Source organism: Lagenorhynchus albirostris, chromosome 20 (genome assembly GCF_949774975.1).
Source record: "Lagenorhynchus albirostris chromosome 20, mLagAlb1.1, whole genome shotgun sequence".
Taxonomy (NCBI): domain Eukaryota; kingdom Metazoa; phylum Chordata; class Mammalia; order Artiodactyla; family Delphinidae; genus Lagenorhynchus; species Lagenorhynchus albirostris.
This window is the reverse complement of record NC_083114.1, coordinates 6,929,415-6,957,324: the sequence shown is the minus strand read 5'-3', so window position 1 is coordinate 6,957,324 and position 27,910 is coordinate 6,929,415. Positions and strand designations below refer to the sequence as shown.

Below are 27,910 nucleotides of genomic sequence, written 5' to 3'. Positions count from 1 at the left end.
GTACAAATATTGAATGTTCCACAAAGCCATATATAATGTTAAAAAAATAATAGCTAGGTGAGAACTGTGTTTGAGAATAAATAATTTTGGAAATAACTGAGTCTGGTTCAGTTTATCAGTTCACTGTAGTTTTTATTTATTCAGCATTAAGAGAAAAACATCACAAAGCAAGTGACCCAAAATAGCGCATTTTGTGCATTTCTTCAGCCCCTTGGCAGTATCATGCAGATGTGTTCACTCTGGACTGACTTTTGTGTGAACCTCCCGGCTCTTCACCCGCAGCTTGTTGACCTGGGACTCGGCAATGTCAGCCCGTTCCTCGGCCTCCTCCAGCTCGTGCTGGAGCTTGCGGAATTTGGCAAGGTTAGCGTTGGATTGTTCCTCCTAAGAAAAAAGTTGTGAGAGTTAGACTTTGTGGTTCTCATTGCACTTGTCGCAAACAGGATTATTTCCTCAACTCAGATATTTCCTTCTTATGGTTTGTTTGTCATATCTGATTTCAAATCCAGACAGAGGGCTTCCCTGGTGGCGCAGTGGTTGAGAGTCCGCCTGCTGATGCAGGGGACACAGGTTCGTGCCCCGGTCCGGGAAGATCCCACATGCCGCGGAGCGGCTGGGCCTGTGAGCCATGGCCGCTGAGCCTGCGCGGCCGGAGCCTGTGCTTGGCAACAGGAGAGGCCACAACAGTGAGAGGCCCGTGTACCGCAAAAAAAAAAAAAAAATCCAGACAGAACTTGTAACTTCAATTACATTTTTCACTCTAAAGAATGAAAGAAGAAACAGTTTTGAAATGGAAGAAACAAGCTCATTATGTCAAACCCATGTATACGTGAAATCTATTTATGATGTATGGACTGGGTGGAACGGAGGAAGAGACCCACGTACGCTTGGTCACAGGGGTTAGAAAGTAAATGTAAAGTCAAATTCTAACTTTGGGAAAATGCCAGTTGAAATGTTTTTGCCATATATTTTGACTCTGGTATACAGAGATGCTGTGGGTGGGGGGATGGGGATAGGAAGAAAGTATGCCCTCTGTTGGTTGGACTTACTACCGTTCGTGCCTCTCCCTTTCATGTTCCCTTTTCTTGCCTCTTACCCACTACATTGTGTCTGGGAGAGTGGGGAACAACCAGGAAAAGTGAAGCTGGAGAATCTTCCAGCGCATCCTAATTTGCTACAGCGAATGTGCAGGGATAAGTCCCTGCTGATGACACTGGTAGTGAGGTAAGGAGTCAGCTGGGGTGAAAGATTTCTGTTTGGCTTTTGAGAACAGTTGATTTTGTGCATTTCTAGAGGGAGAGGAATATTTATCATGGTGGTAGATTTTCTGCTGGATGTTCTTTGCAGCTATCAAGTAAGGTGGGTTATTTGGAATTTTCTTTTTTTCCCCCGACCCCTACAAATTGCTTAATAATAAAAATGTCTTAAAGTCTTATTCTATAATTAGGATTTGGGGGGAAATTCATATTTATGTCATCTCTTTTAAAATAAGAATGACATATTCTTACTTGGTCTCTTTCTTTCTCATTAACACATTCTCTTAATACACTTTCTACCCTCAAAGAAGTTTTCTTCTTCCCTCAAGGGCTTAAAGATACTTACAGCCTCCTCAGCTTGTCTCTTGTACGATTTCACCTTTGCCTGTAATTTATCTACCAGGTCTTGCAGCCTGAGAACATTCTTGCGGTCTTCCTCAGTCTGGAAGTTTGAAAAAAATGGTCTGCATTGAATCCAACGAAATAAACCCACTACAGGTGGTGAAGTAAATCACTTTGATATGATGGCAGGTGGACCTGGGGTAAATGTGGTCAACTCTGAGGCTTCCTTCATAGTATTGACGGTAGCCACTCTTGTTAAATGTCCACTGTGTGCAGGCACTATATTGGAGAGTTATACACGTCTCTAATCCTTACCTCCCTACTCTGGTGAGTAGATGTTTTTATTCTGTTTTACAGGTGATGAATTAAGGTTTAGAGTGTTAGGTAACCTATCCAAGTTTATAAAAGTAAGAGAGGCCAAACCAGGACTAATACCAGTTCATCTGTCATTGAAACCTATATTCTTTCCTCACTTACACTGTTTTCTAAAGGCCTTCCTGATTTTCCTAGCTTAGGAAAGGGTCTGTGACAGGTGATTGTGCCATTTGCCCCTTACATATATATCAAGTTAATATGTAGCTATTTGTGAGTACCACATAGTCACCAGGTTTTCAGTTTCCCTTTGTGCAGGAAGTCTGGATATTCTAGAAAGCTCTTCCCCTTACCTGGTAGGTGAGTTCCTTTACTCTTCTCTCGTGTTTCCGCAAACCTTTAACAGCCTCAGCATTACGTTTCTGCTCACTTTCAACCTCTCCTTCAAGCTCACGTACCTACAATCAAGAAAGATATTTATATAGTCAGTCTTGGGGGATGTTAATTAACTCAGGACCTACTGAAGATATTGGGTGGCTGTCCCCAGCCATAGGATAAGGATGGGAGCCAATATACAAGAAGAGAGAAGGATGGGGGAGTGCCGTTTTCACTTCCCGGATTCAGAGAGATTGAGAGACCCACCCTGGCCTCCAGCTTCTGGATCTGCTTCTTCCCGCCCTTCAGGGCCAGCTGCTCAGCCTCGTCCAGGCGGTGCTGCAGGTCCTTCACCGTCTGCTCCAGGTTCTTCTTCATGCGCTCCAGGTGGGCGCTGGTGTCCTGCTCCTTCTTCAGCTCCTCGGCCATCATGGCCGCCTAATTAGTAAATAAACCAGTATAATAAACCTGGTAATGGCAGGTAACACACAGTTTCATGAAACAAATGCTCATTTGCTCACATCAGTGATGGCCTTCTTGGCCTTCTCTTCTGCATTGCGCGATTCTTGAATTACTTCTTCCACTTCACTCTGGAGTTGTGAAACATCATTTTCCAATTTTTTCTTGGTGTTGATCAGGCTGGTGTTCTGTTAAAAGTAGTGGAAATTTACAAGACCTGCAGTTTGCACACTTGGGGTTTTACAAATGTATTACTCGTTGGCTTATGCAGGGGACCTAATGGCAACATTTCACTGAACTTTAAATATTTGTTCAGTGCAAAATGTTAATCATTTGCACGGTTGGTTCCCCCCGCCCCGCCACTGCCGCAATGTCCATCTGATTTATGCATAAGGACGTGGAGGTTCAAGAATGTCTGTATTAGTTAATTGCTCTTTCAATTATATGTCAACCAGACATTGCTAGTGTTCTGTCCTTAAAAGGTTGGAAATATTAGAAAAGAGTAGATTCTTTTTGTGAGAGCCTGGTTAGAAGGAATCTATTCTCTGTTAGAAGGAATCTATTCTCTGTTAACTTGAACGGTTTGCTCCCTTGGGGAATACTGAATTACTCTTACGAAAACACTTTCTTAAAATTTCAACCCAGTGGTTCTCTAAGGGAAGCAATATCACCTCAGTGGGTATTTGGAAATGTATGGGGGTGGATATTTTTGGTTGTCAGAATAACTAGGGCGTGCTGCTGCATTTAACGCCCAGGCTGGTCAGTGACGCTAAATGTCCTGCAAGGCACAGGGACTGTAGACATAGCAATGCTGAACGCTGAAGTGCTCCTGATGAGAAACACTACGTGGAACATTTTCAGATTTTGGAGTCAACAGATATCTTTATTCAAGTTTATTCCACACCATGGTTTTCAAAATAATCTAGAGTCAAATCTTATTTTTAAATAAAAAAAGTAATACCCCTGCCCCGTTTTGGTAGAAAATCTTAAAAAGAACACACAGCAAAAAATCATCTATAATCGCATCACTTCAAGGTAATTGCAATTAATATTTTAAAGCATCTCCCCAATCCTTTTAAATATACACATATTTATAAAAATAGAGTACTTCCATATTATAATTCTGAGTCGTCACTTTACGGTACACCAGCGTTTGTTTGATGTGAGGGTCTCACCTGGGTGTGCAGGAGCTGGACGCGCTCGCTGGCGTCCAGGAGCTCCTGCTCTGCCGTCTTCCTGCTCCTCTCCGTCTGCTCCAGGGTGGCCCGCAGCTCCTCGATCTCAGCCTGCAGCAGGTTGGCTCTGCGCTCCACGATCGCCAGCTGCTCCTTCAGGTCCTCCTGGCCCCGGAGGGCATCATCCAGGTGGAGCTGGGTATCCTGTTAAGTTAATAAAAAGGCTTAGACACCCTGAAGAGGATGTGCACATCCCAGGAGATGAACTGGAAGAATGGGTTGGTGCCAGGAACGGGAAATGACAGGCCTGTCATTTGAATGAGCATGAAAATGGGGATGTCACCTGCTTAGGTGAGAGAGGATTATCAGGAGACTGATTCTTGTTGTGTTTTATGCCATCAACTGGTTATTTTTCATGTGCGAGTCACCAGTATCTATAATTTATGGAGCATTTTCCATATGCTGTACCCAGCACTTGACATCTGTCTTCTCACTTCATCCTCACAAGTAACCCTATGAGGTGGGTAGTTTCATTCTTAATTTGTAGAAGAAACAGAGGTTCTGAGAGGTTATAATAACTTGCCTAAAATCAGGCAGCTAGTAAGTGACAAAACTAAGACTCAACCTCAGGCCTATTGGTGCCAAAGTCTTTTCATTTCACTCGTATCATAGCTAATCTCTGGGCTTCTGTTTGTTCTTTTATATAACGTTTCTTTAAAAGTAATATATTTGGGGCTTCCCTGGTGGCGCAGTGGTTGAGAGTCCGCCTACCGATGCAGGGGGCACGGGTTCGTGCCCCGGTCCGGGAAGATCCCACATGCCGTGGAGCAGCTGGGCCCGTGAGCCGTGGCCGCTGAGCCTGTGCGTCCGGAGCATGTGCTCCGCAACAGGAGAGGCCACAGCAGTGAGAGACCCATGTTCCACAAAAAAAAAAAAAAAAAAAAAATATGTATATATATATTCGGACTTCCCTGGTGGCACAGTGGTTAAGAATCTGCCTACTAATGCAGGGCACATGGGTTCGAGCCCTGGTCCGGGAAGATCCCACATGCCACTGAGCAACTAAGCCCGTGTGCCACAACTACTGAGCCTGCGCTCTAGAGCCCGCGCTCCGCGACAACAGAAGCCACCGCAATGAGAAGCCTGCGCACCGCAGCGAAGAGTAGACCTTGCTCGACGCAACTAGAGAAAGCCCGCCTGCAGCAGCCAAAAATAAATATATATTCTATGTGTATTTATTTTTAGCTATCTCCATACTATGAACTGTATAATTTGTTAAAAGGAAAAAAAAAGATGGTGTAACAAGAAGGTGTTGTGATGAATGGGAGATGGATGGGTCACTTCCCTGACTTGTCTGGGCTGTTAATGTGGACCCATCTACCTTCAGGATCCCTTGGGTGTTTCTGTAGTTCCTCAAGCTCTCTGCTGCCAAGCGGTTGGCGTGGTTCAGCTGGATTTCCATTTCATTCAGATCTCCTTCCATCTTCTTCTTGACTCTCAGGGCATCATTCCTGCTCCGGATCTCAGCATCCAGCGTGCTCTGCATGGTCTCCACGACTCTAATGTGGTTCCTCTTCAGCTGGTCAATTTCCTCATCTTTTTCAGCGATTTTCTTATCAACTTCAGACTTGACTTGGTTCAACTCCAGCTGGATACGCAGGATCTTTCCCTCTTCGTGTTCAAGAGATGCCTTAACAAAACAGTGATCAATTAATTAATAATCAATTAATAATGGGAAATGAATATTTGGAGGGTATTCCCTTGTGAGCCAAACTCTTACTAATATCAGTTTGTCTAATATTACAAAGTACAATAAAAGAGCTCTAGGACCCTACTAGGTAAATCATCCTTTAATTTATTCAGTCATAGACTTTATTGGGCAACTCTGTAATAAGGGTGCTTTGTAAAGTATAAAGGGCTATACAAATATTATTCATATGAGTAGTAACGAAAATTATATGATTAAACTTATGTGTAGTAAACAGGAATTCTCTCCTGTTCTATAAATTAAAATGTTCACGTGATATACTAATTCCTGTTGTAGAAATTCTCAGTTTTAAAACATATATATAATTTTGATTACAAAATATGTGTCCATTGTAGAATGTGGGGTTATTTATAAAAACAAAACTTTCCTATTTTTCCTCCACTTAGAGGCACAATTTTAATGTGGTACTTTTTTTTTCTAGTTTTTTTCCTATTTATATATATTTATACATGATAAAGTTATATTGTATATGCAAATGTGTGTCTTGCTTTAAAAATTATCCTCTACCATAAATATTTCCCCATATTAACTACATTTAATGGCTGTAGAAAATTGCATCATACGGATGTTCTATAGTTTGCTTTACCTTGTTTTTGGATTGGACATCTTGTGTTTAAACTTTGCCTCCATTTAGGATAATTTTCTTGGGATAGATTCTTAGAAATAGAACTGATAGGTCATATTATTACATTTTTAAGACTTTTGATAACTATTGCCAAATTGCCCTTCATAAAGGTTATATGAGTTCAGATTCTCACCTGCTCTGTAATAATGGATCCATCTCATAGTACCATTGCCCAATGAAAACAGTGGTGTTTCCACCAATGTTTATCTTTGATTTTCCCCCCACAACATCAATATACGTACCTCTGCTTCCTCTAAGGCAGCCTGAATTTCACATTTCTCTTGTTCCACTTGCTTCTTTATTTTCTCCAGTTCATGGATTTGCTTCCCTCCCTCAGCAATCTGCTCAGTGAGGTCAGAAATCTCCTCTGTGGGTGAACAGAAGAGAGAAGTGGTCAGACTGATATAACATGGAAAGGTCTTTCCAGGGCCATATAGGGTGGGGAAGTTAAAGAGCACTCACGCTGCAAGTTCTTATTTTCTCTCTTTAGCATTTCAAGGTGTTCCAGGGATTCCTCGTAGGCATTCTTGACCTTGAACAGCTCCGTACTGAGAGAACGGGACTCCTTCTGGGAGCCCTCAAGTTCAGCCTGGGTTTCCTCATACTTCTGTTTCCATTCTGATAGGACCTGAAAAGCAGTAAATTGTCAGCTAATGGAAGGAGAAAGGGAGACTAAGTAAAACATCGATGGAGTTTGAGCAGGCTGGGCCACCTTGTCAAAGTTCCTTTGCTTCTTATCGAGAGCTGCGCAGGCAGCATTAGACCTCCCCATGTCAAGCATGAGGTCCTCCACTTCATTCTGGAGCCGCTGCTTGGTCTTCTCAAGGGAAGCGCATTTGGCGTTCACGGCTTCTACATGTTCCTCAGCTTCCTGCAGACGCTGGGCCAGCTTCTTCCTAAAAAGTTAGCCAGGCAGTTAAGGAGAGAGGTCAGGAACAGGGGCAAGTGCTAAACTCCTCAGCCCCCTTTCATAGTCCTTTTTTCTACAATGTCAAGTAGCATGGTTTTCAAAACTGTGGTAGCCAGAACTGCTTTCTAGATGGATTAAACTGTGAAAAGGTCCAAAGCGGTGAAGAGCTGGACTCAAGTCCTTTTAGTTGTTGAATTGTTAGAGGCCATTGTTGGAGCTGACACTGTGTGTATGTATCTTACAGACATTGTATGTATGTATCTTACAGCATATGATTTCAGGATTTTCAGGGCTTCTGATTGAGTACGGTATGGAGAATGATTAGCCAGGGCAATTCTATTGATTGATTTATATCTCATCTCATTCCAAAAAGGATTTGAGACTAACTAGATATTTTATTGGTCACAGATATACTGGGCATATTCTTTTGCTTTCTCAGACTTTCCATTTTATTTTATATACTTTTCTTCCTAGAGAAAAATAGTCAGTTTCTTCTAATAATATATATTTGGTCAGTCTCACCTGAGAGGAATGGATAAATAAATCAGGATAATTCAGGTAGTCTAAGCAAAGGCAGGGTTTTTCTTTTTATTCCTTCTGAATTGTCTACGTTCTTGCTTTACTCCCAATTGTGTGCCAACTATACATGCCTAATGTACACAAAAACCTTTAGCCCTAATGCTCTGGAAGATCTATCTGAAGGTCTCCTTTGGTCTGTACCCAGACTAAGGCTTTACTTTATTCAGACTAACTCTGAACATTATGCACAGTTCGGATGGCCTCCAGCATGAGTTTTAAGAGATCTGTCTTTGTACTACAATACTTAAGAAGGTGGTCTCTGGAATCAGAATGTCTGGTTCTAATCCCAGCTGTACTATTTATTAATCATATGCTCTTGTGTTAGTTGGTTAACCTCTCACAGTCTCAATTTCCTCATCTGTAAAACAGGGATACGAATAATAATGCAATGTAATGTTGCTAAGAAAACGAAATGAGTTAATATACGATAGTATTTGACACACAGCATGCACTTAGGGTAGCTTCTGCTTTTGTTATCATCATCACAGCTGTTTTCTGGGAGTTGCTGAGCTGGGCAGCTAGGAAACCATGTCATGTCCCTCCTCTAGAGTTCACAGCACACACTTGGCCTCCTCCAGCTCCTCCGTGCGCTGGATGGCGTCCGTCTCGTATTTGGTCCTCCACTGGGCCACTTCGCTGTTGGCTTTGGACAGCGCCCTCTGCATCTCAGCCTTGGCTTCTTGCTCCTCCTCATACTGTTCCCGCAGCAGGTCACAGTCGTGGCGGGAGGACTGCAGGGCGTGGGCCAGGGCACTCTTGGCCTGTGGAGGTATGAGTTCAGTGACTTAATTCATTTCTTCAGTGATATTTAACTTACACACTTAAAGGAGAACCTAACTGAATATGTTTAGATTTGATCAGTCAAGAATACTTTTGGTAAAACTTACTTTAGTTTCTTCCTCTAGCTGACATTTCAGCTCCTCAATCTGCTGCGTAGATGCTTGTTTGGTCCTTGAAAGCTGAGAGACCAAAGCATCTTTCTCATCCAATTGTCGGGAATATTCACCTAAGAATTACCGAAGTAAAGGAATTTGTTTATGGCATAAACAAGCCTAAAGTTTGTATATATAATTATACGTACATGACAAATATATACTTTATCTAATTATAAATATTGTTACAGAACTGGCTAGATTAAAAAGCAGTATTGCTATTGTAGTGTAACAAATAAACTAGTCTGCTGATTCTTTCTTGCTTTTTTAAAATTTTTTCTAACCCGCTCAGTAAATTCCTATAGTTGATTACTCCCCTCTAATATGGGAGTATTGCTATTAATTCAGAACCCCCGGAATTGCTTTTGTCTAGGCCATAATCGCGGGCCTGAGGGAGATCTCTACCCGCTTCCGTCTGCAGGCGCGCTCTCTGAGCCGTCAGCTCACTGAGCAGCCGCTGCTGCTCTTCCTCCTTTGTCTTGAGTTCACTCACTTGGTCTTCTAGAGCGCGGCACATCTTTTCAAGGTTTCCCTGCGGCACAGGTACCCATGAAAGATGAGACATTGAATACAGTAAAAAAAAAAAAAAAAGTTACCACTGGATTCTTAAAGTATTTTTAGAGTGAATAAATTTACGTCAAGTGTGAGTAGAAACTGATGGCGCCAACTCTGTGGAGCATGCTAGGATTCAGCTATGACGGGTGCGTAATCTCCCCAAAGTGCTCATTGTTGGAACTCATTCATTTATCCCAATGATACTTGACACTGACAAAGTAGATTTTGAAATAATCTTAACAGATTATATCCAGCATTTAAAAAAAATGAAATAAAATGGAATATATTATAATACAAAATTTTAGATCAGTGCTATAAACTGCCTACAAACAATGTTTAACGCCAGAGAGCAATGAGGGTTCTTACAGGTTATTAACTCTGCTCATTTGAAGACAGTATTGGGTACCTTGGCTTTGGAAATGGTCTCTGCATTACTGCTAAGGTCGTCGATCTCCATCTTCAGCTCACTCTTCTCCTTCTCCAGCTTCTGCTTGACCCTCTGCAGGTTGTCAATCTGCTCCCCCAGCTCGGCCACACTGTCCGCGTGCTTCTTCCTCAGCGTGGCCGCCGTGGCCTCGTGCTGCAGGGTGGCCTCCTCCAGGTCCCTGCGCATTTTCTGGAACTCGGCCTCCCGCTTCTTGTTCATCTCAATCTGGGCCGAAGTGGCCCCGCCGGCCTCTTCTAGCCGCTCGCTGATCTCCTCCAGCTCCCGGGAGAGGTCCGAGCGCTGCTTCTCTGCTTTGGCGCGGGAGGCCCGCTCTGCCTCAATCTCCTCCTCCAGCTCCTCGATGCGGGCCTGGCAGTGACACAGCACATTAACATGAACTCACCTCAATTTCAGTGTTTTTGGGTGCAGAAACAAATGGAGGTGAGATGACTCACCTGCAGCTCTTTGATTTTCTTCTGTAGTTGAATTTCTACTGCCTGCTCATCTTCAATTTTGCTTAGCAGATTGCTGATTTCAAATTCTTTCCTTTAGACAGAAGAACAAGGTGTATTAGTGCCCATAAGAATTGAAAGATGATGTCGCGTAGAATTTTTTTTCTGGCGTTCCTACTTTTTAAATTTCTCATCAAGTTGCTGTTTGTCATTTTCTATATCTACTATGGATTCTTGGGCCAATTTTAGGTCACCCTCCAGTTTCCTCTTGGCTCTTTCTAGATCCATTCGAAGTTTCTTTTCTTGTTCTAGAGACCCTTCAAGCTAATGAGAAAATAAACTTTGTTAAAAATTTAAAGTATATTAAAAAAAACCTTTCAGATGGATATTAAAAACACACATCATCCACTTGCTGTTCTAGCTTGGCTTTAGCTTTGTTCAGGGTGTTCACTTTGTCCTCTTCTGCCTGCAGGTCATCCAGGGTCTGCTGGTGGGCCTCCTGGAGGGCCTTCTTCTCCTTGGTCAGCTTAGCTATGACTTCGTCCAGGCCTGCCATCTCTTCTGTGAGGTTTTTCACCTAGAAAGTTTAAGGAAGAGATTATCTCTGCTCTAAAGCAGCTTAGTTAGATGGCAGAGTCTCTATATGCTGTATACAAATATATCTCATACCTTGTTCTCTGTGGCATGTTTCTCCTTCTCAACCTTGGCCAGTGTCAGCTCAAGGTCATCTATGTCTTTCTTCAGTTCCGAACATTCGTCCTCCAGTTTCCTCTTCTTGGCCGTCAGCTCAGAATTGATCTCTTCCTCATCCTCAGCTCTCTCAGTCACCTCCTTGATCTTTGCCTCCAGCTGGATTTTGTTTTTAATCAGTTGCTCACACCTTTCCTCTGCATCAGCCAAGGCGTCAGCTTCCTGTGGAGAGATTTGCTGAGCTGGTTAGAGAATTTGTTGCTTATTTTGAACTTGTTCTTTGCACAAAATAGTAGTGTTTACTGAATGCTAATGAATTTTTCAGTATGAATATAAATTAATTGAACATCATTCCATTGTCTGGAGAAACATAGCTAATTAGATATGGCACTATAGATTTAGAAGCAAATTAGCCTGAAAAATGACTGGATTGAAGCAATTGACTATTTTAAAAAGTATTGTGTAGAAGAGTGGAAGGACCAAAGGAAGCCTGGGTTCTTGTCCCAAATTTGCCTCCATATGTATGACCTTGCACAAATTGATTTACTCCTCTTACCCTCAGTTATCTCATGTAATTAAAGAGGATTGGGATAAGTGATTGCTAAGAGCATTTCAACTATATTATTCAAAGATTTTTCCTGCGCGTCCGGAGCCTGTGCTCCGCGGCGGGAGAGGCCACAGCAGTGAGAGGCCTGCGTACCGCAAAAAAAAAAAAAAAAAAAGATTTTTGACTTAGTCAAATTGCCTCAAACAACTAGTTGCTACATTGAATTTTAAAAAGAAAAACTACGTAACATTATGCCTATAAATACATTTCCATGAAGCATTTTTCATATACTCAAAACCTCCCTGATAGACCATAACAGTGCTGTATAATTGCCCAGGGCTTCCATTTCCATTTCCATTTTAAGAATTACCTATTAGTCTCAAAATGAATATTAGACTGTATAAGAACTTGTAATTTTGAGAAACTACATAACTCAGTGAGGTTTTTATAAATGATTAAAGGACTCATAAAAATCAGTTCAGCCACGACCGTATTACTCTGGGCTGGGGAATTTCTTTAACTTCTCAGTGTTTGTTTATATCTTAAGTTTTTAAAATGCTTAAACATTTGATAATGAGGACTTCGAGGGTTCCTTTGCTTTTATTTTTAATAGTCATACACTCAGTATATATTTACTCACTGACTAATGATAATACCTATGAAAAGAGGTTAAGATGAAGAGGCTGTGATTGGGAAAATGTAACCTTCATATAAGTGAGCTTATCAGAAGGAAAAGTTGAAAATAGCTTAAACATTTTAAGAAAACTATCCTTTTTTTTTTACAGATTTCTTCATGACATTGTTGGGCTTGTTGGGCCAAGGAAATGGGAGGTTGTATTTGGCCACAGTGCTGATGCCAAGCCTGCCCCCACTCTGCTTACAACTTCTTCTTTAACCAATAAACAGAGGCCTTGAGAACTCAGGATCAGTATCACAGGAATAATCACAGAGATCACTAGCTCTGTCTTCCACCGTGGTAGTTCAGTTCAAGTAACTGCAAATGAATTTATTGAGCTAAATCCTGGGGGTTGAGGAAAAGAGATACAGAGAGCAATAAGAATAACTGTCTTTTATGAGTGTAAATACAATCTCATACACTTGTATTCAGGAAATAGGGCTCTTAAGACTGGGATGAAGCAGGCAGGGCAGATGAGTAAAATGACTGAGATTTGGGGGCTTTGCCTTTCAACTGCTTCCTTCATGCCTGTTAAATTTGTGGTATTGTTAAATAAATTCTTCAATCTCCCATTTTCCATTTGCAATTTGGAAGTAGTTGGTGCCTTACTTCTTCACAGGAATATTGAAAGTTAAGTGAAATACTGAAAAAAGCAACTAGAAATTTTCTTTTTCAAGAAAAGGCCATTTGTAAATCCAGAGTGTATGTGAATTCCAGAAAAGCTTCCGTGACATGGTGCATTCAGCACACAGAGTACTCACAGATTGAACCTGGAGCTGCAGCTCATTTTTCTCTTTCAAGAGAGTCACCATTTTTTCCTCCAGTTCCTTCCTTTTGGCCTCTGACTTGGCGAGTTCATCTTTGGTTTTCTGGAACTCTTCCTTCATGGTGGTCATCTCCTTCTCGGTTTCTGCGCTCTTGAGGAGGGGCTTGATCTTGAAGAAGAGTTTCATCCAGGGCCAGTGCTTGACGTTCATGAAGGCACGTACATTATACTGGATGCAGAAAAGGGCTTCTCTGAAATGACGGAAAAGTATCAGTGTAGGTTGATCCATTAGAGACAATGTTATTGTTAGTAGTATTTTTTTACATACAAACTCCCCTTTTAATGCCCCCCCCATGTAAGTGATGTGTCAAATTCTGTATATTTTATATGCAGGACACACACACACACAACACACACACCCTCACACTCAGAGCGGTCCTCAGTATGACCACTTTGCTAATGTGCACTGCTCATACTGAACTATTGTGTTCTCAAGTCCCTGTCACATTAGGAAAGAAGCTGACTTTAGAGGAGGAATCCTTTGTATATATGAGCAACACATACCATTTTAAGAACATTTGAGAAATCACAATATTAGTGACTTGGGAGTGGGTGTGGCAGGTGTAAGTTAATTGTGCTGCTTGGCCTTTGGCACACTGATGTGACCTGTGAAAGGGCATGGCTTGCTTTCCTAATTGCCCACCTAAATTGAGCTTATGGTTTACCCTGTTTTCCTTGAAACCTCTCCTCTTATTTTAATCACTGCCAAATTATCTACTCCATAAGCAGCTTTTGTTAGTTTCTTCACATGATAGACTGGCTTTTCTCAAGTCCTTTCAAATGCCTACTTCTTACCTGCTCAGTTAGATTGTTAATGTCTGCAGAGCATTTAGCATGGATTGAGCTACGAAATTTGTTTTATTTAAATAACATTTTAAAATAGTAATAAGAGATATTCCTTCTGCACACTGTAGCAATAGACTGGCAAGGTTTACCTGCCTTATAACAATGTGTGTGCCTCTTCAGGCTTGTTAAAATGGAGATTCTATTTCTATAGGTCCAATTTATAAGAACCATATCTCTGAGAAGGCAGATATCATGCCATAAACCATAATGTTGACACATGGAAAAGACTTGGGAACACTTACACCACAGAAGTAAATGAGTACAGATGAGCAAAATGAATGCAAAACGTGTGTGTAAGGACAGCAGTAGTGCTGGGTGGATGGGTTGGATGAGGTTAATTAGAGGAGGCGGAAATGGAAGTCTTGAATTGGTAAAGAGATAAATTAGGCTGAGAGGGGAGCGCTTGTGCAAACAGGAGAGAAGGAGATAAGCAAATTGTTTAGCCTGGCTGGAAAAGGCTGTGCAGTGGGAGATGATAGATGAGGTAGGGAATAGAGAGTGGCCTTGACAGACACACAGGCAACTTGGATTTGATGTGGGAGACCGTGGGGAACTGCAAACAGATACGGTGTGATGGAAATAGTGTTTACTGCAAACGATTCCTGCTGCTGTATGTGAGATGAATGAAAGGGAGAAACTGAGGGAGGAGAGACGTTTTGAAGAGAATCCCAGTGTGAGGGGTTAAGCAGAGGCTGATGTGTTGTAAGAGTGAGTTCGGAACTGGTGAGAAGTGCATATTAACCACAAGATGAAAGAGTTAATGAATAAGGAAGAGTGAGGTAAAGTCCCTAAGAGACCTTACAGTCCTTATCCTCTGCATGGTTACCTCCTTTGCAACATCTTCTGATATTCTGCCCTCATTAGGAATCCCCTACAGATGGCTTGAGTTCTTGTTATAATCTGGGCCAACTTTTCATCTCTCATTTCTTCCAGAAGACCCAGCAGGCCAGCTTTGAAGAAAACCTGGAGAAAGAGAAAGTTACAAATCATCCCTAGACTACAGGAGATACAGCTATGGCAGAGGACTTGGATCAGGTGTAAGTAACAGCCATACCTTTGTATGTCCAAATTTGTACTGGGTGTGATCAATATCAATAGAGGCAAGAAGTTTCTCAGAAGCCTTCTTGCTGTCAATGAACTGTCCATCTGGAATAGCGCTTGCATTTAAAACTTTGTATCTGTTCAGTCGAAGAAAGAAAGAATGATTAGGAAGGTGTGATCATATATGAAAACCAAACGACACCAAAAAAAAGTCAGTAAAAAGAGAAAAAGCAAAAGTAGAAAATCCAACTGTCCTTTTAGGTTCAGATAGTAAAACAATATGATTTTTCCACAAGCTAATGCATGCTTCTGTCCTATTTTTAAGAAATGCCACCATCTCTAGCCTGTATTCTGTTCTAGCACCACAAGACTATATTATTTGACTTAATTTCATCATATTGACGAAGCAGGATGCATAAAAACAATGAACAGAGGGCAACAGTGAAAATGATTAGTTAGTCACAGCATTCAGTGAAATATGACAGAGGGAGACTGGCCTTTGTTTAAAATCCCCATATAAGATTCTGCTTGGGAACCCCTTCCTGCAGATGCGGATGCCCTCCAGCACACCATTACACCTCAGCTGGTGCAGGACAAGCTCATGATCCATGGCGCCTAAAAATAGATCAGAGTACTTACTACTGGGCACTGAATTTTCAGACCTGTGCCTGTGTGATTATTTCATGCTCTTAGATCTTACCAGGAGTTTTGGTTTCGTTGGGAATGATGCACCGTACGAAGTGAGGGTGTGTGCTCCTCAGGTTGGTCATCAGCTTACTTAAATTTTCCTAGAAAACCAGGTAGAAGGGACTTGATGAGAAAGTTCTATTTCAGATTGCTTTTTTTGGTAATTATATGGAACGAACCTAGGCACTTTCCTAACTATATTAGGTAAAAGTCTATGAGGCTTCAGTTGCTCTGTGTTTTAAAGGTCTCAAGAGTTCTAGCCTGCCAAAAACTGAAAGGCTAAAGTGCTGGGAAGAAATGCAGCTCTCCCTGGTATTCATTTATGACACCTAGGATCTATCCTGTAAACAAACTGCAAATTCAGTAGCCTTGACACACAGGAAGTATTCTTGACCGGGAATCAGACACAAAGGACTACAGTCTCACTTTGCCACTAATGAGCTGCTTGACTCTACAAAATCCCTTTTCTCTTTCTGGGCCTCATCTGAAAATAGTTGAGATTACCTCTAAGGCCTCTTTCATCTCTCTCAGTGCTAATATTTTTTACAGTAGTAGTTTACAGTGGTAACCTAGGTTAGCCACTGTCCCAATGTTTGCCATTCCTTCCTTGAGTGTATTATTCCCTGGGACCTGTAACCTCTTGGTTTTTGTTTTGTTCTGTTTTGTTTTTTTCTGAAGAGTCTTAAAATCATAAGACTGTATGACCTTGTGTGAGTGGATCTTGAGTACCTGAGAATGATCACAGTCTGGAGCATATGGGGGGAGTTATTCCAGAAATAGAGTAACTGACTATGACACACAGTGGTGTTTTACTCCACCACAGAAAACTAGCAAGTAGCTATTTCTCAGTGTTTCTTAGGTATATTCGTTGAGAAGGCAGAGTTGCTTTATTTTTCATATCTCAGTTAACTATTAGGAAATAAACAAAATAAGTAATGTGAGTTTCTAATCTTGCAATTATGTACAAGGATAAGTTGATGAAACACGGGCATATTTGGTGAAATAATGCAAATTGGTAGTGAGAAAAAAAGAACAGGGCTGTTTTCTTGTTTAGGTCATACATAGTATCTGCATTTTAGTCTTAAAAAGAACGAGACTTAGCCACGGAAATCCTGACAAAGCAGCCATTAGACCAGATGCTCCATATGTTCCCCTGTAGAAGAGCCAGCTGTTAAGCCATCTAAGAGAATCACATTATTTGCAGTAATGTTATTATTACTGTTATTCTTAAGAGATATTTTTCTATCTTAATCATCCATCTAAATCACTAGGTTTGGCTTTAGATAATTTTCAGCTATTAGAAAAAATTAAATCCATCTCGGAGGACAAAGATGTGATTTGGTGGAAGGATGTCCTAAAGGGTGTGTCTCGGGCTCAATTCTCAAGGGGGGAACTCAGGAACATTCTCAAAGGGCAACATTGGTGGCTTTCCACAGGGAGACCTTTGAAGTTCAGCTGTGCTTCCTTAAAAATCGGCCTTATTATATAGCGAGAAAGCTTCTAAGGGCATTTTGCAATTCCTGAATACATTAGATGAGCATAGTAAGGAGTAAGAGGTAAACCATTCAGCCCTACAGGAGTATTGCTTTGGCTGTGCCCTGACAAAGAAGGAATACCTGAAGTCATTCCTATTAACGTTCCACTCCCTCCTAATTTATTCTAAATCCTTTATCCTTATCCTAATTATGATAAGTCATAGGAACTGAATAGATCTTTCGAATTAAATTTGTACTTTACCCTGAAAAGGGCTGACACAGTCTGGAAAGAAGAGCCCTTCTTCTTAGCACCTTTCTTTGCGCCGCTGTCTAAGATAAAAAGAAAACCCATCAACGAAAGTAGAATCCCAGAGGCTGGAATGGTATGTGAACATCCTGTGGGGATAGGTTAATTTAGATCAGGGGCTCAGAAAGTACCGGCTTCAGCACTAGCATATGTGGAAAAGAGACTGGCCAGAGTCTTCATTGCAGACTTCTGGTACAGCCCAACCACAGTGTCGTTCAGGGGGTCCTTGTTCTTGTCCAGCCAGCCGGCAATGTTGTAGTCCACGGTGCCCGCGTAGTGGATCAGTGAGAAGTGGGCCTCGGCCCTGCCCTTGACCACTTTGGGCTTCTGGAAGTTGGCAGACTTGCCCAGGTGCTGGTCATACAGCTTGTTCTTGAAGGAGGTGTCTGTGGCCTTGGGGAACATGCACTCCTCTTCCAGGATGGAGAAGATGCCCAGTGGCTGAATTCAGAAAAGTAGACATTGGTGTCAACCTATCTTGTCTCAAAAGATATAGACACAGTGGTTGTCATTTGATTGAATTATGAGCACTCCTAATTAAATACATTTATAAAGTAAACCAGGGTCATAGCTCAAAGAGGTCTTTTTGTTGTCACTAGAATGACTTTTCCACCATTCTTTCTCACATTCAATCCATAGCATTATTTTCAGTTAAAAGAGTAGCTGGATATAAACTCCAAATGTCAGCACTGCATAAGTGGGGGCGACTTATTAAAATGTTCTGTGATTACCACATTTTCCCCCGTTTGGTGAATTAATCTATTGTCAGAGTTTTGTTTTTCTATGCAAAGGACTTACTGACTTAGAAGGATGTTTACTTTATATGCAATAACTTAACGGTATAAATAATGCAAACCTTATTTAAGACATTTTGTGCATTTAATCCCTTAAAGATAGATTATGAAGAAGCATAGCAATTTGACTCTTGACTTCCAAACAGATTACCTTTGATATAAGCCCTAGCTGTGTTACCTGTGCATTAATTTTGATTTAGAAAGTAGTTATTTCTATTGTTGACATCTTGGATCATAGTGGAGATAGATTTAGAACAAATGAGGTAGTTCTTCTGGTGAAGCAGACCATCTCAATAGAGATGCTGCTTTAAACTTGGATCTGAGCCAGTGTTAGAACAGAACTTATTACGACATAGTGAAGCTAAACACTCTCTGATTCTTCTTACGTAAAAGTTGAAAAGAGAAAGTCATTTCTAAAGTAATTTTCTAACTTGTTCTAATATCAGTCTAGTTAAGATTACAGTAATACATTCTGGAGTTGCTTAAGGCACTTGGGAAAGTTATCCTTTCAGTTCGGGTTTCCTTTAGAAGTCAAGCGGACCTTCTCGATGAGCTCAATGCAGGCGGCCAGGTCCATCCCGAAGTCGATGAACTCCCACTCGATGCCCTCCTTCTTGTACTCCTCCTGCTCCAGCACGAACATGTGGTGGTTGAAGAACTGCTGCAGCTTCTCGTTGGTGAAGTTGATGCACAGCTGCTCCAGGCTGTTGTACTGCACAAAACCAAATTTCCAACATTAAGTGGATTTTTATAGCAGTAGAATTCATTACTGAAGAAAAATCTTTTATCGAAAATATGTGGAATACAGTAATGAAATAAAGTTTAAACTGATTGTTGTCTCTTCAGAAATCCCAGGGAAAAAAATGATCATTTTTGACATGAACCCTTTTCATGATTTCTGAGCATTATTTAAAGGCACAGCTGTCAATCACATAGCAAGAGTTCTGGTAGAATCTACCTCTTTCCACCTCTGAAGACTGCATGGGCAAAAATGTGCATTAAAAGTATAACCATGATCCTATGAGTTATGGTTCAGATTTAAGGGTGAAAGTAATTCATTGCAAAGCCTCACGTCTTTTACCACCACCCCCCCCAATTCAAGATAAAGGTCACATTTTCACTTTTGGCGTCACATTATTAAGGAAAGCTTTTCTTAAGACCTTTAGTTGATGTGCAGAGTGAAATTAATAGGCTAATTGCTCTTCTATTCATACCAAACATTTGGTAAATCCTCATTGTCAGGTCTGTGAAAGGGGGGACCTGATGTGGTATAGAAATTGAAGATCTGATGGAGTCTTTTTTTAAAAATTTATTTATTTAATTTATTTTTGGCTGTGTTGGGTCTTCATTGCTGCCCACGGGCCCTCTCCAGCTGCGGAGAGCAGGGGCCACTCTTCGTTGTGGTGCATGGGCCTCCCACCGCTGTGGCCTCTCTTGCTGCGGAGCACGGGCTCCAGGCGCATGGGCTTCAGCAGTTGCAGCATGTGGGCTCAGCAGTTGTGGCTCACGGGCTCCAGAGCACAGGCTCAGCAGCCGTGGCGCACGAGCCTAGCTGCTCGCGGCATGTGGGATATTCCAGAACCAGGGGTTGAACCCGTGTCCCCTGCGTTGGCAGGCGGACTCTCAACCACTGCGCCACCAGGAAAGCCCCCTGATGGAGTCTTTATAATAATTGACACCCTCATTTTATAGATGATAAAGCTGATGGCCCAGAGGGGAAATGGTGTGTGTCAGATGAAGCTGGAAGAGGGAAGACTATGAACTGTCACTGCGCTTCTACCTCTAGGCCGTTTCTCCTCCACGGGAGGTGCCTTGTGTATGGACCAAACGTTGCATAGCCAGGTTCCTGTCGTGGCTTTGCCTTATATGGCTGGAGGATCTTTAGCAAGTGTTTTGATTTTCTTGCATCTGTTTCTCCACATGTAATTAGAAGTAATATTAGTTACTCCTTCATGGGTCGTTGTGAGGATTAAATAAGGTAACATTCTGAAGTGCTGAGTAGAGTGCCAGAAATACAGGCTTCGTGATAAATGTTAGCTATTATTATTACTTCTGTTATTATCTAGTTATCTCCTAGCTATTTCGTCCTAGGTGCCATGCTGGAGAAAGCAATGTAGACACTACAAGTGTAAATGAATAATAATACTCAGTATATCAAAACCCAAATTGCCTTTCTCCCACTTTTTATTAATATGAAGATAAACTCACATCAAAGATCTCAAAGCCAGCGATGTCCAAGACCCCGATGAAGTACTGCCTGGGCTGCTTGGTGTCCAGCTGCTGGTTGATGCGGGTGACCATCCACAGGAACATCTTCTCGTAGACGGCTTTGGCCAGAGCGCCCACTGCATTGTACACCTTCATGGACAGAGTAATGTTTGTTGGCACTATGAAGGGCCTGGGATGTGTGTGATTCATTGAGGTTGTGCACTTACCTGCTGCACAGTCTGGCCTTTGGTGACGTATTCATTGCCGACCTTGACCCTGGGGTAGCAAAGGGCTTTGAGTAGATCAGCAGAGTTCAGACTCTGGAGATAGGCAGCTTTGTCAGCAACTGCAGAGACACAATTCAAGGAATGTTGTTTAACAGCAGATACTTCTTCAAGGTAGTCTTTCCATTTTCCTCCATCCACTTTCGTTATTATTTAAATAGAAAGCTTTAAATAATTCTAGAGAAGATCAGGTGAGGCTCTCTGTATATTAGAGCATATACTTGCTAATAAATGGTCAGTCAGTTACACTGGCCTTTGGTGATTTGTTGCAAGCAACTCCTGAGAAGTTTAACAACAATAAAAATATGTCCAGTGTTTATGGAAATAATTTATGTAACACAAAAGCCAGAGTCCCTGCTCTTAAGACACAGTAGGTGGGGGTGGAAGGTAAGATAAATACACCTTATCTCAATTTAGCTCCTCCCAATTTAACCTCAGCGAATTAGTTTCTTTATCTGAAAACGTGAGGATTAAATTTTAGTGCATGATTCCTACAGAGTCCCCTTCTAAAATTTTGTCAATGACTATGATGTAAATGAGGGAGAGAGAATGTCGAGCCAGGGTGGTCAGGAAAGGCTTAAAGGAGCAGATAACTTTAGCTTCCGTGGTAGATCCTGTAAGTTCCATGTTCTTTCCATACATAGAGTATATGATTTTTCTTTCTCAGTTTCTTTTTTATCTTGTTGCCTAGATTGTCTGAGGGTTAAATGCAGACAACACACACACACATGTGCACAGATGTCCTCCAACCCCAGCTCTGTGTTTGGGCAAGACCCTGTATCCCTCCACTAGGTTTGCCCAGCTGGTGCTGAAATAGACCAATATGCCAAGTTATCCTGTATACCTTCTCGCCATTGCTAAGGCAAAGCAAGCTCACGGTTCTGTCTCATTCCCTCTCTAATGATCTGGCCCCAGGTTGTGCTTTTTAGATATATCCTTACAAGTGGCTGTTAGGGTTCATTTGGGCTGCATAGAAAGATGGAGATATGGAGATGTGAGGAGGGAAAGGGGGTGAGGAAAGCATGCAGTGTGTGTAAATGTGTACATGCCCCTCAGAAGTCCAGCTACAAAGGAAATGTGAGTTTAGAATAACCTGTTTTTTTCTTGCTGTATTCTCTAATTTAAACCCAGATGGAGGTTCATTTGGTACCTTCGGTGCCATCTGGCTCCGCTTGCTCCTCACGCTGCTTTTGCTTGAATTTCATGTTCCCATAATGCATTACTGCCCCCGTGAGCTTGTAGATGGACACTTTCTCCTCGGGAGTAAAGCCCAGGATGTCAATGGCTCTCTGCCAGGAGAAATGACAGGACAAAGTTAGGGCAGAAGAGACTAACATATTTTGGAGAATTTACACTATATTCTAAGGTAACCACACTTATGGTGTGGTTGCTATTGTCATTTCCATACATAATGGATTTTTTTTTTTTTTTTTTTTTTTTTGCTGTACGTGGGCCTCTCTCACTGTTGTGGCCTCTCCCGTTGCGGAGCACAGGCTCCGGACGCACAGGCTCAGCAGCCATGACTCACGGGCCCAGCTGATCCGCGGCATGTGGGATCTTCCCAGACCGGGGCACGAACCCGCGTCCCCTGCATCGGCAGGCGGACTCTCTACCACTGTGCCACCAGGGAAGCCCCATAATGGATTTTTTAAAAGTGAGTGTGTGTCTTACATCAGTGGCCATCAGCTCTTCTTGGTCATCAATGCTAGGGACTGTGATCTCCCCTTGACTGACGAAGGCATAGTCATACGGGTTGGTGGTGATCAGGAGCATGTCTGGGTGCATAGAATTCAGGGTGTATGGTTTACATTAGAAGTTGTTAACAAAAATATTAACTTTTGTCTGTGAATTTAAGTTCATCCTTACCAATCAGATCTGGTTTCTTATTGGAAGTGATCTGATAAAAAATATGGTAGCTTCTTTCTGCCTTTAACTGGAAAGTAACTCTAGACTTTTCTAGAAGATCTGGAAAGAGAGGGAGATAGACATTGACTTAGAAAAAAATATCAATGCTGCTGAGATATTAAATGAACTTCAGTGTCTTTGGCTAAAATTGGGGCCTAAATTACGTTAGGCTCCATTGAGATTTCAACGTGATGATCGATCCTGTTGGTACTACATGTAAGAATTCCAAATACGTATGGCAATTACTCAAGGTTCTCACCATCTAAGAGCAGAGAGTGAAGTATGCATGCTCTAGTAAAAATCAACTTTGCACATGGATGACCTCTGTATTATAATTGATCCTTAATATCCCCTCCTTCCTCAGATCACCTTAGATTCTTTGGTGAGGGACTACCTTGGAAACACCTACCAAAGCCCAGATCAAGAGCAAATCACAGAAATGTATTGTAAGCCTATAGATAACTCATAGGAGTCCATAGATAGTCCTACTGCTTTCCCTGGAGAAAATGTCATAGTTGCTTCTGAGGCAGGAATTGCAGAATGTGTTATAGAGCCATCAGTCTGAGACTGAGGTGAATAGAGCACACAGCGATTATGGATAAGTCTGGCATTAGCTCCCGGGCAACACTGCCAGCAGGCTCAGTGCTCAACAAGTGTTGCAAAATATCCCTGCAAATGACATCACTTGTTTCTTTGTTTGATTTTCAATGGTCCTGTTACTCACATGTTTCGATATCAGCAGAAGCCAGTTTCCCTGTGGTACCAAAGTGGATCCTGATGAATTTACCCTTGCAAGTGAGAAAGATGATGTTATATACAAAACTGTTAGCACACGAGTAAGAAGAGATTGAGTTAATAACTCAGACATGCCTTTTGGGGCATTTAAGGCCTGAGAAAACCCTTCTGTGACCCAGAGACTCACAAAGCGAGAGGAGTTGTCATTCCTCACAGTCTTGGCGTTGCCAAAAGCCTCCAGCAGGGGGTTGGCACTGATGATTTGATCTTCCAGAGTCCCCTGTAAAGGCAAGAGCAGTCCTCACATCTGGGGCTTCCTGTGTGCCCTGCCAGTCTTGATTCTGACACCCCTGTCAGACCCACCTGCATTTTGCCAGTTTCATCCTTCTTCTTCTCTCCAGTAACTGCAATTGTTGCAAAGTACTGGATGACACGCTTCGTGTTCACAGTCTTTCCTGCCCCAGATTCTCCGCTGTCAAACAGAAACCAGAGAAGAGATCAGAGCTACAGCTCACATTGTCGACATCTAAGACAATCACCACAAACCAGAGAAGAAGAAAAAAATCACATACGTGATCAGGATGGACTGGTTCTCACGATCTGTAAAAGAGAAATCAAGACCATCAGTTTTTAAAACTAGTACGCATTCAATACAAAGATTATTGACTCTGTAAAGATTAATCAGTTTATCCTTTTTAACATTTTGAAGATGTTGCCTGTGATCTTGGTTTTGTGTGTAGCTCCCAGATAGTACTTGCCTCTTGGAGTAAAATTTGTGAAAATAAGAGGCAAAGAATCATGTGTTTCTTCTTAAAATATTATTAATTTTAAAACTTATGGGAAGTTTCAAACGTATACAGAGGTAGAGGCAATAATGTATAAAGAGCTCCTATGTACCCATCATACATACAGTTTCAACAGTTATTATTTGGCCAACTTTGTATAACCTGTACTCCCATCCTAAACTCACTTGGTTATTTTAAAGAAAATTCCAGGCATCATATAATTTCATCTGTAACTACTTCAGTAAGAATCATACAATTTTGAAGTTTCATTTAACAGATGAAGAAACAAACCCAGAGAGAAATAAGTGACTTTTCTAATAGTTACATAGCTTATCAAGATGTTTAGGTCTATTTGACTTCCAGCTTATATATTTTTCTGCTACCTGGCCTCCTCCCGGTTTTTCATATTAATTTGACAGCTGGTAATACTAAAAAAGGAAGGGATCTGGAATTGTAAATGTTGGTGTTCATTTACTTATTTTCCTTTTTATTTTATACACGTTTCTAAGTAATGAAAACAAAAATTGTCACTAGTTATATGACTGATATGTTGGATATATACCAATTTTCTGATTTGTTAAATCTTTAATTCTATACTGATATAGATTTTAGAGCATTCTCAAATCTAAAAAAATCTATTCAGAGAAATAGATGCTAATTTGGGTGCTATTTAGATGTAGATATAGACTTTAGAGAACTTCAAAGCTCTATTCAGGGAAGTAGAGACAGATTTTGGAACATACTCAGATTGATTTCTTTTTCCAATAGAAGAAAAATCAAGAAAGATCATATCACATCTAGTGGGAGCATAGATAAGAAAACAGTGTTCTAGTCTCTAACCGGTCAAATGCCACAGTTTTGGGTGTTTTTTTACAAAAATCATGTTTGGAGATAAGTAATCTTGAATTCGGAGCAGGCCCAAAACTTGGGGGAGTGGGGACCTCTGTAGGGGTGGTGGTGTACATAGCAGTGTAAATGCAACTGCTAAGTGTTAAAACCTCTGGAATGAGCCCACATTTGGATAATTTCTGGAAGGTAGCTAGCTTCTGCTGACAACCAAAGAACAGGTTCCTGGTATGATATCCTTGTAGAACTGCTGGCCAATTTGTAATGGAAGATTCCTATTTTATCCCTTTCTCTTCCCTCTTCTCCTTTAAAAGACAATTTAAAAACAGTGCATAAAAACAATCAAATAAAAAAACAAAAAGGAGCAAAATCCTCTCCAGTTTCTAATATCTCATGGAAGAACAGGAAACTCAGGAATTTAGAATATTTCCAAAGGCAGTACATTTGGTGTGTGCTGATAAAAGGTTTTCATGCTGTATTTGGGCCTACATTTTGCATCAAAGCCATTTGTTTATGCTTTGATAAGACAGGAATAACAGACTTTGATATAATTTTTAAAAAATATTTTCAGGACTTCCCTGGTGGTCCAGTAGTTAAGACTTTGCCTTCCAACGCAGGGGTTGCAGATTTGATCCCTGGTCAGGGAGCTAAGATCCCATATGCCTCGCAGCCAAAAACCAAAACAGAAGCAATATTGTGACAAATTCAATAAAGACTTAAAAAAAAATGGTCCACGTCAAAAAAAAAAAAAACTTAAAGTATTTTCAAAGAAAGAGGGATTTCTATTTTCTTCTATTCTTGTAGGAAAATGCTTCAAAATCTTTGAGAGGAAAGTCATGGCTCGCTCTTTACTCCTGTTCTACCCCAAAGGCTAGTGATATTAGCTGTGTCTTTTAAAGATAAGGAATTCACAAAGCTTTCCCACTATGGCTGGTAACTGTTTTCCTTGATTGCTGTAGATGTGGATATTTAAAAAAAATCTACTTGAACTTTTTTTCTGTCCAAATCAGAAAGTAAAAAAATGTGAGAAAGCAACAACAAATATGTTTACAGAGGTCTACTAATTATTTCAACAAGGCTTCTGGTTACCAGCTGGGTTAGCTTCGGTAGGTCAATGAATTCAGTGAGCTTCACTTTACTCATCTATAGAATGGCTGCAGGGAAGAATATGTGATATTACAGCTCTGAAAGTTTCTTGAAAGCAGTGAAGCCCCATGTGGCTGCAATGTATTATTGTAATCAAAGCCCAAAGTCTGTCTGTCTGTTAAAGATTCTATTTCCACATTTCTGTAAATAGATGCATCACTCACTCACCAGTCAGCATGAACTGAAAGGCGTTGTCAGAGATGGAGAAGATGTGGGGCGGGGCCTCCTGGCGCTTTTTGCCTCGGTAGGCAGCCACCACCTCAGGGTTGTACACCGGCAGCCACTTGTAGGGGTTGATGGTGACGCAGAAGAGGCCCGAGTAGGTCTGAGAAAATCAGAATATTCAACATGTGGGATTTGTTTTTACTTGGAGAGATAGGTGGAATAAAGAGATGTTGAAAGGCGCTCACATAGATCATCCAGGCTGCGTAACGCTCTTTGAGGTTGTACAGCACTGCTGGCTCGTGCAGGTGGGTCATCATGACCATGTCCTCGATCTTGTCAAATTTGGGAGGGTTCATGGGGAAGACTTGGTCTTCTCTGACAGTTAGAGTCTGGCAAGTAAAGTAAGAGACAAGTTTGTATTAATGGTTGGAGGGAGGATTTATGTTTATCTGCTTTAATTATAAGACTACAGTTGTGGACACTTTCCATTATATTATTCGGTGTCCTTTAAATAAAGGCATGAAAATACATTCATCTTAGCGTTTGATGGTAAGAAAATCTGTTTCCTCTGATGAGCTAGAATACGTACTACTCTTTAAAAATTACTTTTCTCCTCCCACATTTCCTTGTCCCAGGTTTATTTATCAGTTTATATCATTTTACTTAAATGGGTTAAAATTTTCACTTTTCCTGGCCATTTATTACAAGAAACTTCAATTTGGGGGGAAGTAATGGGGATATTAATACATTGTTTATCTAATTAGATAATAATTGTTTTGATAGGAGAAGCTAGTTTTTATTTCTCCCAAGTTTGGGGATTTAGACTGGGAAGTGAGGAATTGAAGGAAGATGCTGGAGGCCAAGCCTAGTGGCTTTAAAGTCCTTTGGGTAGTTGGGAAAGGGAGAAATGAGGTTACTGCTGAGAATTTCTTTTACCTCCCAGATCTGATGTCTGTTAATGGACCAGAAGGGTGTCTGTATTGGCAATAGGCTTAGAGATTCTGAGCAAGGAAGGCTTCAACTTGAAGCGAGGAGGCGGAGGAATAGGGCGGGGAGTATTTTCTCCTTATGTTTTTACTTACGGCTCCACATTCTGTCTTTACAGTTACTTTCCCTCCTTCTTTGCTTTGTATGATGCTCTTCACATAGGATTCCTTGGGCTCCACCGCAAAGACTGATGATTTAGCATCGAAGGGCTTGTTTTGGGCTTCAATCCGCTCCTTTTCCGATTTTCGAAGGTAGGGAGCAGCTTCGCCAAAAACAGCCATCTCGGCGTCCAAACTCGCACTCATGGCTGCGATTTATTTAGAGAGAATTTTGCCTTGGGGAAAAAATCAGGGAGAGGAGACATAGAAACCGGAAGTTATACATGTGAGCTAGGATTTGAAATGAAAGAAATGTTGAGGCTCCATCGCCTGCCTGGGCTGTAACTGTTCTTCCAAGCTGTTGCTGACCAGTGGTTCTCATACAGTAACTCTAGCGCAGGGCTGCTTTGGAATGAGACTGCAGTCTGAGGCTGCACTTTCAGGGCTTTGAAAATGTCCTTCCCAGATGGCATGTCTTGATCTTCAGGGCTAGGGCATCGACAACTGAGTGAGAACGGAATCCTTGCATGTTTTATTCTCTAGACTGTAACAATATCTATAGCTAAGACTGTTGTTGATGGATTGTTTTATAGCAACTGTCATTCTTTAATCCCCACTTTTCCTTCTGCGTAATGTTTGCATCTGCCATTTGCCAGGACAATCATAGAGTTAGGAGGGAAAGTTTGTTTTGTGCA

The 27,910-nt window shown here is 41.4% G+C and overlaps 1 protein-coding gene across 1 annotated transcript; it reads right to left on the bottom strand.

Annotated features, from left to right (window-relative positions):
• Nucleotides 1-209: 209 nt before the first annotated feature.
• Nucleotides 210-27,422, bottom strand: LOC132511832 (myosin-8). Its single transcript, XM_060135546.1, has 38 exons — nucleotides 27,213-27,422; nucleotides 26,376-26,519; nucleotides 26,134-26,290; nucleotides 23,761-23,788; nucleotides 23,552-23,660; nucleotides 23,376-23,468; nucleotides 23,178-23,241; nucleotides 22,415-22,513; nucleotides 22,220-22,323; nucleotides 21,699-21,837; nucleotides 20,492-20,610; nucleotides 20,265-20,414; nucleotides 18,598-18,768; nucleotides 17,394-17,703; nucleotides 17,218-17,285; nucleotides 15,494-15,581; nucleotides 15,291-15,408; nucleotides 14,807-14,930; nucleotides 14,579-14,715; nucleotides 12,842-13,097; nucleotides 10,837-11,079; nucleotides 10,568-10,744; nucleotides 10,346-10,491; nucleotides 10,171-10,261; nucleotides 9,695-10,084; nucleotides 9,139-9,265; nucleotides 8,689-8,807; nucleotides 8,366-8,562; nucleotides 7,025-7,208; nucleotides 6,775-6,940; nucleotides 6,555-6,679; nucleotides 5,301-5,609; nucleotides 3,920-4,123; nucleotides 2,807-2,932; nucleotides 2,553-2,723; nucleotides 2,264-2,368; nucleotides 1,603-1,698; nucleotides 210-384 (listed from the first exon to the last, which is right to left on the bottom strand). Exons 1-38 carry the CDS (start codon nucleotides 27,420-27,422, stop codon nucleotides 235-237), a joined length of 5,814 nt encoding a protein of 1,937 aa, XP_059991529.1. The 3' UTR covers nucleotides 210-234.
• Between the last annotated feature and the right edge of the window lie 488 nt (nucleotides 27,423-27,910).